At 51.0% G+C, this 12962-nt stretch overlaps 1 protein-coding gene across 5 annotated transcripts in view; it reads right to left on the bottom strand.

Moving 5' to 3' along the window:
• ASTN2 (astrotactin 2) overlaps positions 1-12962 on the bottom strand; it is a 325746-nt gene that overhangs the window by 210322 nt on the left and 102462 nt on the right. For all 5 annotated transcript variants that reach the window (XM_017829237.1, XM_017829236.1, XM_017829239.1 and 2 more), the window contains exon 5: positions 8424-8531. In XM_017829237.1, the coding sequence (XP_017684726.1) occupies positions 8424-8531 (108 nt within the window). The remainder of the gene's footprint in view (positions 1-8423; positions 8532-12962) is intronic.

Genomic DNA, 12962 nt, shown 5'->3' with positions numbered 1-12962 from the left:
CAGATCTGTGTCAGGGCTTGGGCACGGGGCAGTCTCCAACCTCATCCCATTGTCAACAGGTCAGGGATCAGCCGCTATTCTGAGGGAGACCCCCAGGGAGACTCCTCTCACGTCCAAGGAGGCAGAGAGGGTGCACACAGGAGGGGGTGGAGGGAAGCGAGGAGCAAAGACAGCCACGTTGTGCAGCAGAAGGGTGAGAGCAGACACTCCTGGATTTATGGAGGATTTGATCTTGCTAAGCACATGCTGAATCAGATTAATACTATTAACATTTATGAATTATCCTCTAGCAATTAGCCAAGCCATCCTCCAGTACAGCACGGGGGGGCTGCAGAAAAGGCAGCCCTGGGGTGGAGGTCAGGGACAGGAGGATGTCAGGGGGTGGTATGGTCACTGTGGGGAAGCTTGGGTTGGGCTGCTGGACCCCATGGAAAGGTCAAGGGCTCGTTGGCTGAGCTCCTGTGTGCCACTGTGAGTTCTCATGCTCCTCCAGCAGCCTGAGCCTCGGCTCTTAAGGTGCTCCTGGAGTTATAATGCCTTATGTACTGAATAAATGTATATATTTCCTAATTATACAGTTATCCGTGGTGCTCCCCCTTTGCTCTAAAACATTGTGCCTGCAGCTGGCACAGAGGCACCACCAGCAAATTTCAACCAGGAGGAGGAGCAAGAGGGGAAACAGAGGGGAAGGCAAAACCTTCAAGACTGTGCAAGAAATGAGCAGCTGAGGGGAGGGCGGAAATGGAGATGACCAGAGTGGCACAGGTTGAGATGCTGCTCTGCTGATCCACCAGCTCCATCACCACTGGGCTCAGCATGGGCCCGTTCTCCTGCCCACATAGCTCAGACCTCCCTCAGCACAGCAAAGGGGGGAGAATTTGCGCAAACCCAATTTGCTCTCCCGGCGCTGTGACATTTTTTGCATTTCTCTGGGCATGGACAATTAAAATCAATGAAGTCAGTTTTGCTTTCATGTTCTCAGTGCTGAATCGGTCGAGATAAAATCACATTAAAGAACCAGTTACATATTTAAAGGCAGAGATTGCCTGCACTGGAATTTTCTTTCACAAAAATCAATGAAAACACTTCTCCTGGAATTAAGGCCTGATCTTTTTTTGTTTTACACTCCAAATGAGTCCCAATTTTACAATATAAAAGCACAAAGGCAAATCTGAGTGGAAGGCTTCATTTTAAGGAGGAAGGAAAGCAATTTTCAATACAGTGTAATGAAAATATTATTCCTACAGGAAAAAGGGAAAAAAAGTAATCATTATCTATGAAATAGTTTGTGTTGAGTCACAGCCCAGGGAGGATTGTGCTCAGAGAGCTAAGGGCTGGACAGACAGCCGAACTGATTTTGGAGACCTGGAGAGAGCAGTGATGGAGACCAGGATGCCAGGAAGGGCTCAGGATCTGGCAGATGTCCCAGGACCTGGCAGGAGATGTCCCAGGATCTTGTGGCAAGAGATGCTCAAGGACCCAGCACGCTGCCCATCCTCCCACTGTCACCCCGCAGGCAGAGCTGGGATGTGGGAATTGGGTTGGAATCTCAAAAAAAAAATAAATCCCAAACCAAACCACCTTTCTATTGTGTCCACTATTTTTTGGAATAGATGCAAACTGAACAACAGGAAAGGGAATAAAAATTTCTGCTCTGCAACATCTCCCCGGCGCTGGGGCACATCCCTCCGTGCCTCGGTTTCCCCCCTCCCAGCCAAGCATCATGGAAGTACGAGCATGACATCCACCACCCCCTGCTTCCTTCCCTGCTCCAGCCAAGGAGACAAATCCATCCTGCCACGGGCACGCTGAGCATCCGCAACAAGACACATCTTCATTTTCCATGAAGCAGTAACCCTCGCCCTCCTCCCGCCTGCATCCAGCACCGTGTTTATGTTCTGCTTCCTGGGAAACAAGAGACTCGTTACCATGCGGAGGGCGACAGCAGAGCGATTAGTGAAATTTGTTACCCACATGCTCTGAACAAAATTAAATTAAAAGTGCTGCTTTGCTGTCAAGATAAGGGCCAAGCCGGAGAGATAATTTTTCACTCTCAAACACTCAATTACTCGCCGAGGCTGTATCAGATACAATCGGAAAATAAATAAATAAATGGGAAGACCCGCACTGCCTCCAGGAACAGATGTAAAAGCCTTTATCTCCGGCACAGTCCGGGGAAGTTAAAGAGCCTGCAGCCACCACAGCTCCACCACCACTTTACTTGCAGACCCTTCTGCTGTCCAGCTCCAGCTTCCCACTGCAGCCCCTCTCCCAACAGCTCAGTTCCCTGGGCATGGACAGGGGTGTGTGTGCACCCCCACACCTACAGCCATTAAGGACTCAGTGAATCTAATTTAAGGAGCAAAGAGGTGGCTGGAGCAACCCCAGCCAAGCCTCCTTGCACAGCCAGAGTCTAGCAGGGATGAAGAGAGGCTCAGGGAGGGTTTTATGTGTTGTTGCAGTAACTCCTTGCTCTGTGGGCAAAACAAGCCATCATACAAAAGCACCACGTTTGTTTGCTCGCTGGAAAAGCAGCATCCAAGACAGAGGGCTAAGAAGGGTTGGGAATGAGCAGCATTCCCCATCAGCACCACTGCCCTGGGCATCACAGTGGTGTGGGCAGAGCTGTGCTGCAGCCTGGCAGGATGGGCCCCAGTGCTCTGAGGGGTAAAGACAAGACCTGTATCATGACAGTACCTCATTCCTGAGATTTGGGGATGTCCAGGTCCCCTCTAGGGTGCTCTTCCCTGGTCTGACAGGAGCAGTACGGCTCCACGTGCCACGAACCAGCTGGATGTGCACCAAACACCAGCACTGACCTGTCCATCTGTCCCTGCTTTGTGCACCCTTCCCAGGGAACTCTAACCTGTCTGTGCCATGCACTGACCACATGTGGAGGGGATGGGCACAGGGCTGCCAGAGAGGGAGAAGCTCCCCGGGCACAGACAGACAGCACCAGACTCATTCCTCCCTCATGCTCCTGCAAACAACCCAAATTGACATGTTTGCTTTATCGCCTTTTGCCTCCCATTCGATTCCCAACAGCACCTCCCCTAGTTTGAAGGTGAGTCAAGCCCAGGGCCGACCTGGGGGACACTTCCCTGAGGAGCACAGCAGAGCTGGTGCACGTGCTGCCCACGGTGTTTGCTCAGCCCCAGCGAGGCCAGGGGCACTGGCAGAGCACAGAGAATGGTGCCCAAATTTCATTCTGCACTCCATTTAGTTCCCCATGAAATAATAAGTGCCTGCTGCCTCTGGAGACGGGAGAGGATCAAAGCGAAGCTTCCTCATATGTAGCAGACTCCGAATACCTAATATTCCCTTATAAAAGGCCTTGTTTTAAACACCAAATACAGAGGCAGATCAAAGCTCAGCTTCTCATTTCTCTAACAGCCCTCAGAAGGCTCCGCCAGCCAGCCCGGCACACACACACGTGCACACCCGTGTGGTTGACACCAATCCAAGGTACATAACTGAACTCTGTTAATTTGTCAAAACCATCCCTGCGTGCTATGGGAACAGCCAGGTGCCTTGTTCATGGAGACCTCAGCTGAGGAGCATCCCAAAACCAAGTCCTCCCTTCCCTGGGGTGGTGGGGAGCTCTCCTGGGATGGGAAGGTACCATCTGAACAACAGCTACGCATGAAAACTGGGTGGGTACTTCCCCCCTTCCTCTTTTAACAGGCTGCAATAGAGGTGATGCTGAGAGGAGTGAAGCGATTCCAGACCCCAGTGTGGGGGAGTGGGCTCAGGGTAGTCCAGCTCAGGCTGAAACAGATGCCAGAGCTTGCCTGAGGAGCAGCAGCCAGCTGAGGACATTCCATGAGACTCCCCAGAGAGGTGGACACTGTGCCAGGTGCCCTCTGGTACATCTCAACCATCACGTGAGCAACAGCATTGCTTTGAATCCCACGCTCCACTTTGTACCTGGGTTTCCAGCAACCCAGGGGTTTGCCAGCAGCTGCAGAGAACCCCGGCAGGTCCCAGGGGCTGGGATACAGGGGCTCAGACAACATCTAGGCTGCAGGAGAGGGCACAGAGTCTCTGGATCTCCCAGACGAATCGGCTTGGGATGGCTCAGCCCCTTGCAGGGTCTCCATATGATGCCATCACTTTCCCTGCCTCAGTTACCCCCAACCCAGGGAGCTGCACAGCATCTGCTGCACGTTTCTGTGTTACAGAGCAGCTGCTCTGTGGCCTGAGAAAGCAGAGGGAGGTGGGGAAAACTCACTTTTGCCTCCCCTCCAGCAAGGAGGGCTCATTAGATTCACTGAGTCCTTAATGAGCTGGACACAGACCCTGGTATGGCCTTGGAGTTACAATGCTGCTGCTTCCCCTCATCTTTCTCTATCTGACCAGCCATTGGGCTGCCTGTCACCAGGGGAGCTTGGGACTGCACACTCAGACCTGGAGATGAATATATTTTGCTGGGCAGGAGGCAAACACCGCCCCGGGGCAAGGGGGACGGAGCAGGAGTGACGCACAAGTGAGGTTTGTGTACAGGGCTCTGCCTCAGGCACAGGGCTCTGCCTCCTTGGTTTAGGGTGACTTTTGCTACTCTGTTTTTCTCTCAAACTCAGAGGGCGACCTGACTGAACACATCCCACCCTGCTCCAGAGAGAGGAACTAAGTATCAAAGCTTTGATATCGGCTGTGATGGACAGCGGGGGGTGTGGATTCACATCTTTACAACACCGGCAGGTTCTCCCTCACAAGACTTCAATGCTGGTGAAATGTGCAATGACAGGCAGCCCAGGAGACAAGAGTCATCTGTGTACCACAGCCAGCATGCAAAGAGGTTCCCGTGTTTCCAGATTCTCCCATGGGGGTGGGAAAGGGGAGAGCCAGCCCCCATGAAAAGCAGAGCCTTGGAGTGCACAAACATGTTGCAATCAGGTTGCAATAAAGTCTGATTTCTGGAAAATCTCAAGGAGTCAGTACTGAGGGTCAGCAGGAAGGAGAATCCCTGGACCTAGCTGAGGGTCCCTCCAGCCTCTGAGCACAGAGCTTCTCTCAGGACTTGTTTCATTTGGAAAAACAGTCCAAATTCCAGCTCCCTTAAGACTACATGTCAGCCCTGTTGTCGGCGCTGCCATTAGAGCAGGGCTCATACTGATCCCTCAAAAATAAGCAGAGGGTGGAGAGCTGGCATGGGCACAGGCAGGGGCCACGGCAAAGAGAAGAGATGTCTCACTGAAGATGGGTATGAACAGAGCACTTCCAGGCATGACCCAGCTCCCCAGGGACACTGCTGATCTGCATTGCCCCTCCCAGCTCAAATCCCAGAGATGGGGCTGAGCCCAACAGCAAACAAAAGACCGAGGCTCCACAGAAAGGTGTCCTCTGCGTTATTTCTTACACTCTCCTCCCCTGTAATGTCTCTGGACTTCCCAAAGACAAGAGAACATAAGTGTAAGGGCACCCCACAGACTTAGAAGCTGGAAGGATGAGTGGTGCAGTGTGCTGGGAGCACAGAAGGTGATGCCTCAGCCATCCCTGACTCCATACCTGGACTGATCAGACTTACTTCTCCATATATTCCACCACTGAAAACCAGGTATCAACGGGTCTGCTGGTCCTGAGCTAACAGAACAGGCTCTCCCTTGCTCATACTGACCTGTAGGAATGTCCCTTCAGTAAACCTTGCCAAGGCACTACAGAACCTGCTGCCCTCTTTCTCCAGGAGACACACAACCACTTAACCAGCCAGCTTCAACCAAGCTCAAATACAACCAAACCTACGCACCACCTAAGTGGCAACTCCCCTCCCACGGTCTGGGATCAATGCCTTGACAGTACCAGTAATTAGGCTCAATCCTGCAAAACTTCATCTGAGGAGAGAAACCCCAAGGAATCTCTCTCCTTGGACCTGATAACTATCTGACAGCACCTGCAATGACACGCAAGCACAGCAAAATCAATATGGGAACATCATTGTAAGAATTAACTGTATCTGACGACGCATCCTTCTCTATTAGAGTTACGATCCCGTCCAATTATGGATCTTGGCTGAACTTGTAATTATGAGTTTGGTACTAGGACTTCCCACTGCGCTATTGCTTTCCTTCCATGAGGGAGAGAGGAGTCAATGAAAAGATAATAGAAAATTCTTTTCAAGGACGCAGTGATGGCAAAATTTAGCTAGACAGGAGGGGTAGCACAATGGGGACTTTACGCAAGACAATTCCCTCTGTTAGCCACCAGTGAACACGAACAAACCAGGTTCTCACAGCATCGCTCAAACGCTAACGCAGATCTAACATCCAGCTCCGTGCAACGGCGCGAGGCAGCTCTGCCTCCTGAATTCCCTTCAAACCCAGCCATCAAAGCTGCCCAGGTGAACAACAGCTTATTCACAGGAAAAGAAAGGAATTCTTCCCATTCATCTATCCTATTCATTTATATCTGCCCTACCAGGAAGCTTAAACAAACAACCCAAACCCAACACATACGTCGATAAGGATATCTTTGTACCTGGCATCAAGTACGAGTGCTTTTCAAGAGGCTGGCAGAGCACTTGACCTGGGGGAATGGCGTCAAGGCAGCCCTGCAAAAACTTATCTCCTTTTCATTTAAAGACAATTTTCCACACCTTCCTCGCACAACATCACCCCTTTCTCTAGTGGAAGCTGAAAAAAACCCAAACTTTAGTGACTTTTCCAAAGTACTCGAGGGGTTTCACATCCAGCCAAGTATTGCAGAATAACTCCTTGAAAAACACTACTCCAGCACTCAGGAAATTTACCCCCTGTCCCTGTTTTGGGACAGTTTCTTTCGTCCCTGTTTGCAATACAATAATTTCTTCCTTCTCTCACACAGCCGCAAAGATGATTAGAGGGATGGAACACCTCTCCTATGAGGAAAAGCTGAGAGAGTTGAGGCTGTTCAGCCTGGAAAAGAGGAGGGTTTGGGAGACCTTATTCTAGCTTTCTGGTTCCTGAAGGGAGCCTACAAGAGAGCTGGAGGGGGACTTTGGACAAGGGTGTATAGTGACAGGACAGGGGGAAGAGCTTCACACTGACAGAGTTAGGTTGGATATTGGGAAGAAACTCTTCCCTGTGAGGTTAATGAGACACTGCCACAGGCTGCCCAGAAAAGATGTGGTGCCCCATCCCTGGGAGCATCCTAGCCCAGGTTGTCTGGGGCTCTAAGTAACCTGGTCTAGTGGAAGTGTCCCTGCACATGGCAGGGGGGCTGGAACAAGAAGGTCTTTAAGGTCCTTTCCAACCCAAACCAGTCTGTGATTCTGATTCTATGACTTTCCCCTGAATGCAGCTGTGTTCATACTGCAACAGGTAACTTTAACTCACGACTCCTCTCCCTGCTTTTCATCAAAAGCTCATTTTAAACTCAGCGATAATTTCTCATGGTTCTAAAACACATGGAAAAGAGAGAGAAAAAAAAACCCCAAACCTATAAAATTGAAGGCCCAGCCTTTCAGCAGGAACAAATGCAGTGCACCCCTGTGCGCGTGTGTTCATTCCCGTGTGCAACCACCGAGCTGATCAGAGGTGCTGAGGTAATTTCACATTCAAATAAACACATTGGGAGAGCATTTATGGGAATGGCTCATCATGGAAACAAATGGGGCCGTGTGTGCCGCGGTGGGTACCGGCATCTATCTGGCTGCTGCGCTGCGCCGAGGCCCGGCTTCATGCACAAAACAAATGGAGGGAGCAGGCCCACTGTGCGAGTTTTAAATTGCTTCCCAACGGAGTTATTTCCCGACTGTGATTTTTCAAACACAGCAGCAGCAGCAGCAGCAGCACCAAGGATCGTCCTCCCCTCTGCCAAACAGCTCGGGCCGAGAGTCCCGAACAAAAACGATCCAGCGTGATGTGACCGCAGGAAACACAGGCACTAATTTCAAACTGCAGATGATATTTCAGTTTCTCAGCTTCTCTAACTCACAAAAGAGCCTGAAGGGACTTTGGTCTACAAATCCCTGCCCCAACCCTCATTTTGAATTTGTTCCTTTTAATTGCCTTTGTGCCAAGAGGAAGGCCAGGAAACTTTCATCCAACGGATGCTTTGCATGGGAAATAAAGGGCAAAAAACGGGAGTTTGGAGCAAGGAATTGCCAAGGTGACCAGCCCTGACAGCTGCACTGGCGCCAGGATGATGACGGACACAATCGCTCCCTGCTGGTGCAGCTTTGGGGAAGTGCCAGGGCACGTGAAAGAAAACTGATATTAGAAACCATCAAAGAAACCCAGAACCTCAGCAACATCACCGAGAAACATGATTTATGGCTCCTGCATGGTGCTGCATCACACAGACAGCACATCTTGGGATGCCTTACCACCACAGACTGGTATGGCCGTCCTTTAGACTCAGGCAATGTCAGACACCATCACCCATGGGAACAATCAAAGTGCTCAACCATTTTTTCCCCCACGTGCAATCACTGTGTCATTTTGTACCTTTGCTTCGTCTCCGGCTCCGATACTGCTCCGTGTAGAAGGTGAGCTGGGTTTCATCATCCGCCTCTGAGCCAGAGTTTCCTTTGGCACGTCCAAACCCGATCCCACCTGCAAGCAACAGAGAGGAAGAAATCAGCCCTGTCAGCTGGGATGCTCAGCAGCAGGAGAAGCTCCTCGGCAGAGATGCCAGATTTGGCCAGAATCCACTGCTCCTCACTAAGATGCTCTACTTGGGGTCACCAGAAGTGAACAGGGACTTTTGACACTCATGATTTCACTGGTTCCTAATTGCCCTCATCAAAAATCAAGACTCCATGATGCCAGTTGCGATGTGAACGTAAGAAGATGCTTTCTACCCTCAAGAACGCAAAATACAAATGTATTTCAAGGTATTTACAAAGGAAAGCCCTGAGTGTAGCAGCTGCTCTCCTCAAGGACACAGTGAAGTACAGTGAATTTTAGGTGTTTGCTTCAAAGCAAACCCAGCAGGGACAAGCAATACATGGGGAACACAGCACTTGAGGGGCACCCACGACCCCACCACATGGCAAAGGTCCCACTTCTCTCTCTCATCACCTGCTTTGGCCCATCTGCTCCCCCAGCTCACCATGACAACCAGCAGCACATGTTCCTGCAGTGGCCAGGACTGACAGGAGCAGGGCTGGCCCATGGTTTACCTGGCATCCTCCTCTCTGGGCTGGATATGGAGCAGGATGCAGGAGGAGCCCAGCTGGCTTCAGCCCCGGACACACCAAGGAGTGATGAATGCTTTAAAAGTGACGCAGACTTTAACTGGCAGCAGTCCTTCAATCCTTGCAGAGTTTAAAGCAAAGAGGCCTCTGGGGGTTGACAGTGGCCCTTTAAACTGCCATTAAAATATTTTACTGTTTTTAAAAAATCCTTTATTCTAGGCAGAAGCACCATTTCCCCATTTCTTGGCAGGAGAACAGAAAATGAGCGATGCCTTCTGCCCTCTGCAATCCTTAATCACTGCGATGAGAGGTGGCTGGCAGGAGCCAGCAGGACACTGGGAGCTCCACACGTGGCTCCTGCCCTCTCCATGCCCTCAGCTGGCCAAGAAGTGCCCTCAGAGGGGGTGTGAAGGGGTGTCTTAACAGAGGGGTAGGAAGAAGTTCCTCCTGAAAGCAGCAGGAGGGGTCACTGCTTAAACACAGCAGTGTTTAATGCCTGGAAATGTGGGCTGCTGGGTTTATAGACTCACACCCCAAACCATAACCCACCATCGGCCCCTCCTCAGACACAAACAACACAGCAAACATCCAGTGCCATGATGCACCCACACCCAGGGTCTGGGGGTTTGAAAGGCACAGCGGAGTGGTAAAACCAATCAGGCTTATTCACATCAGCGAGAAAAATCTTAATTAATCTGGGCTTCTAACACAGGCCCTTGGGCAACCAGCCAGGACTGCAGCCCTACTGCACATCCCATTCTCTTTGAGAAGGGGCTGCCCTGGGCCCCTTTGCAGTGTCCAGGGCTGGAAGACAGAGACCAGCTACAGGAGGGTTTTTTCCCCGGGAGCTCAGCACAGCCATCTCTGCCTGGGAAAGGGACCTGGCTGCTGCCTGTGCAGGAAGGACATGGCACGTCCCTCTGCCACCTTCCCATGCACCAGACCTGGCCCCTTTTGGACAGGCAGATGGCTGGGGTGGACAGAGGCAGCGATCCAGTGCTGTCTCTGCTCTCACACCCCGCCGAGGGGACCGGGCAGTGGCACAGGCAGCAGCTGCTCCACCGCCACCGGCCCAGCCCCCGCCGGCCGCTCCGCGTTTGTTTGCCGGCTGCGTCTCCGTGATGGATGGAGCTGACATGTTAAATTACTCAGGCTGGATGTCTTCAGAGAGCTGGTGACAGCGATATTGCATTTTCTGATTACCCAGCACTGCGCAGGATGTATAAATACAGGAGTCAGGAGACCCAGCGCAGGTCCCCAGCCCGGAGCGGAAACGTCTCCTCTGACCCTACATGCAGTGGCAGAGGTCAGCCTGGAAACACGAGCCCAGGGCAGGGACACGGCTGCCAGGGATGTGCTTTTATTCCTTTGTGTTACCAAAGATGCCAGAACACATCTTGGTGGTGGTTTTAGGGGTCCTGGAACCCAGCTGAGGCAACCTGGAGGATGCAGGAACGCTAATCCTCAACCGATCCTGCTGTAAACTTGATTTCATGTTTAACTCGCCCCAAAATCTTGCTGAATGACCCCTGTGAGACATTCACAACCGGGGCAATGCCTACTGACCCAGCTCAACAACTAGCCTCAGCTGCAGCTTGCTGCCAAGACACGGGCCCAGGATAATCATGTGATGGGGCTGAGGATGCTCACAGCAGAGAGCACCCACGTGCAGGTGCTGATGGGGATGAATAAGGACAGCACCCCAGTTAAAGCCAAGCAGCCCTGCCTGGTCAGCATTCCTCTTCCTTTAAAAACATGGAGAAAACCACCAAGTATCAGAAAAAAAAATACCCTAATCACTGCAACCGATTACAAAGTGGAATAAGATGCTTAAAAGACAGAACAGGGAAACGGCAACTTTGCAGCACCAGGTACCCGTAATGCACCAGCAACTCTCTGCAGTGACTCCTCCAAGGAGTTACACCCCCTTTACACACAGTTCACTCCTGTTATTTAGACTGGAGAGAAAACGAAGCTCCCCTTCCTCACCCACACCCCTGTCTCCTGCATGGCTCAGCCCCCAGGCAGCAGGGGGGCGAGGAGGGGGAGCTCAAAGAAGATGCTCTTGTTTTTAATCCTGTTTGCAGATTTACAAGCTCGTTAATCCGTTCAAATAGATCTCAGCTCAGCCAGGCACCCGGGCAGGGTGCTTGTTCTGAGTGCAACATTAATTTAGTGGGGAGCAAGGCGGGGCGCCAAGGCAAACACCTCGTTAGGGTGTAATTAAAGATGGTAGCTTTAATGCCGAGTGGGGACTACAGAAATAAAACTCAGGAATCAGAGGCTCCGTTATCCCCAAAGAATTCTGTTAGCTAAAAGCCACGTGTATGTTTTTTTTTAAAAGTGAGGTTTTGGCATTAATGAGGAAATAAAAAGCAAACCTGACATTTTTAATCCTTTCCCCAAAGCCAGTAGGTCACAGAGCATCTTAGGAAAATAACTATGGATGCAAAACAAACCAAAATGGAGTTAAAATAACAAAATAAGTAACAGGAGCTATTTGGATAACTCCTGTCTGAGGCCAAATTGACCTCAACTACTTAATCTCTCCAAGCTGCATGTTAAAATGGAAGTGGGAGCTTGTTTTTGTCCCCAGTGGTGCCAACCTGGGTGACATCTTTATGCATCCCCCTGCCCTGCAACTACTGTCAATTGAAAAGGGAGTTTCTGCACCCCTTCCCTCCAGGAAAAGGGCCAAACCCTGCACATATCACAGAATTCAAGACCCACAACCTCCCTGCTCGACCGTGTTGGGTTCACTCCGCTCCACGCTCACTTGCCCCATGCAGCACAGTCTCCTGGGTGTTCAACAAGCTTCTCTGCTTCCAAGCTTCCCAGTAAAAGCTGGATGAGGAGTGCCCTCCCCGCCATGCCAGCTCGGTGGCAAGGTCCATGCACTGAGGGCTGGCAGGGCTGTGCAGAGCAATGCAATTAGCTAAGTGAGAATTTTCAGTTTAATTAATTTAACACTGAAAAGGGCACCAGCCAACTGAAAAACTAAACGTGGCCAGAGAAAGGTAAGTTAGATGCAGATTTAGGGACAAATAAAAAAAATAAATACACGAACATTCGTGTTTGAAACTTACCCAGTCAATGTAAAAAAAGGATAAAGAAGAGAAGCCCTTTAAAATTAAGTGCCCTGTGGCAGTGGTACATTCACACACACTGAGGAAGGCTCTTCCTCCTCATTTATTGTCCCTTTTCCTTCTGTCTATATCCAAAAAACCCACCACTGTGGGTGGTGTAACAACAAGGTGATGGTCCCATGGCTTCTACTATGGAATGCTCCCAGACAGCAGCCCTTGCACGGCTGTGAAGGGTTTTATTTTCACCAAGGACAACTCACAGATCTGGACATGATACTTTGACTCAGAGGAGGCAAAAGTTCCCGGCTAAAGCCTCAAAAAGCCTTTCCTGCAAAACATGATGGTGCACAGGCACCACAGGACAGATGGACAGAGTGAGGTGCAGGCAGACGTGTCCTGGCAAAAGCAGGGACTATGGATGAACTCAGATGAGTTTCAACTCTCCTTCCTCAGGGAACTTTGGGTCACTCAGGGCACAGCCAAAACCTCCAAACCACAAGAAGCTGCAGCCCCACTGTGCAGCACATCCTGATAAACAGCACATCCTGTTTGAGGAGAAGGATCATTATGGGTTGTTTCTTCCCAAATCCAGGGTGCTTTTAAAGCCCTGCCCCAGGAGAGGGCACCAGACCCCCTCTCTGCACACACCAGCCACCCCAAGGCCACCCCCCAGCCCCACATGCCAATGTCCCACCCAGCCCCTGCGTCCACACACGCAGGGTGGTCTGTTGGCCAAATCCCCACCCTCTGTCCCTGCCCTG

The sequence above is a fragment of the Lepidothrix coronata genome, unplaced genomic scaffold (assembly GCF_001604755.1).
Source record: "Lepidothrix coronata isolate B3197 unplaced genomic scaffold, Lepidothrix_coronata-1.0 Scaffold160, whole genome shotgun sequence".
Taxonomy (NCBI): Eukaryota; Metazoa; Chordata; class Aves; order Passeriformes; family Pipridae; genus Lepidothrix; species Lepidothrix coronata.
This window is presented reverse-complemented; position numbering and strand designations above follow the sequence as displayed.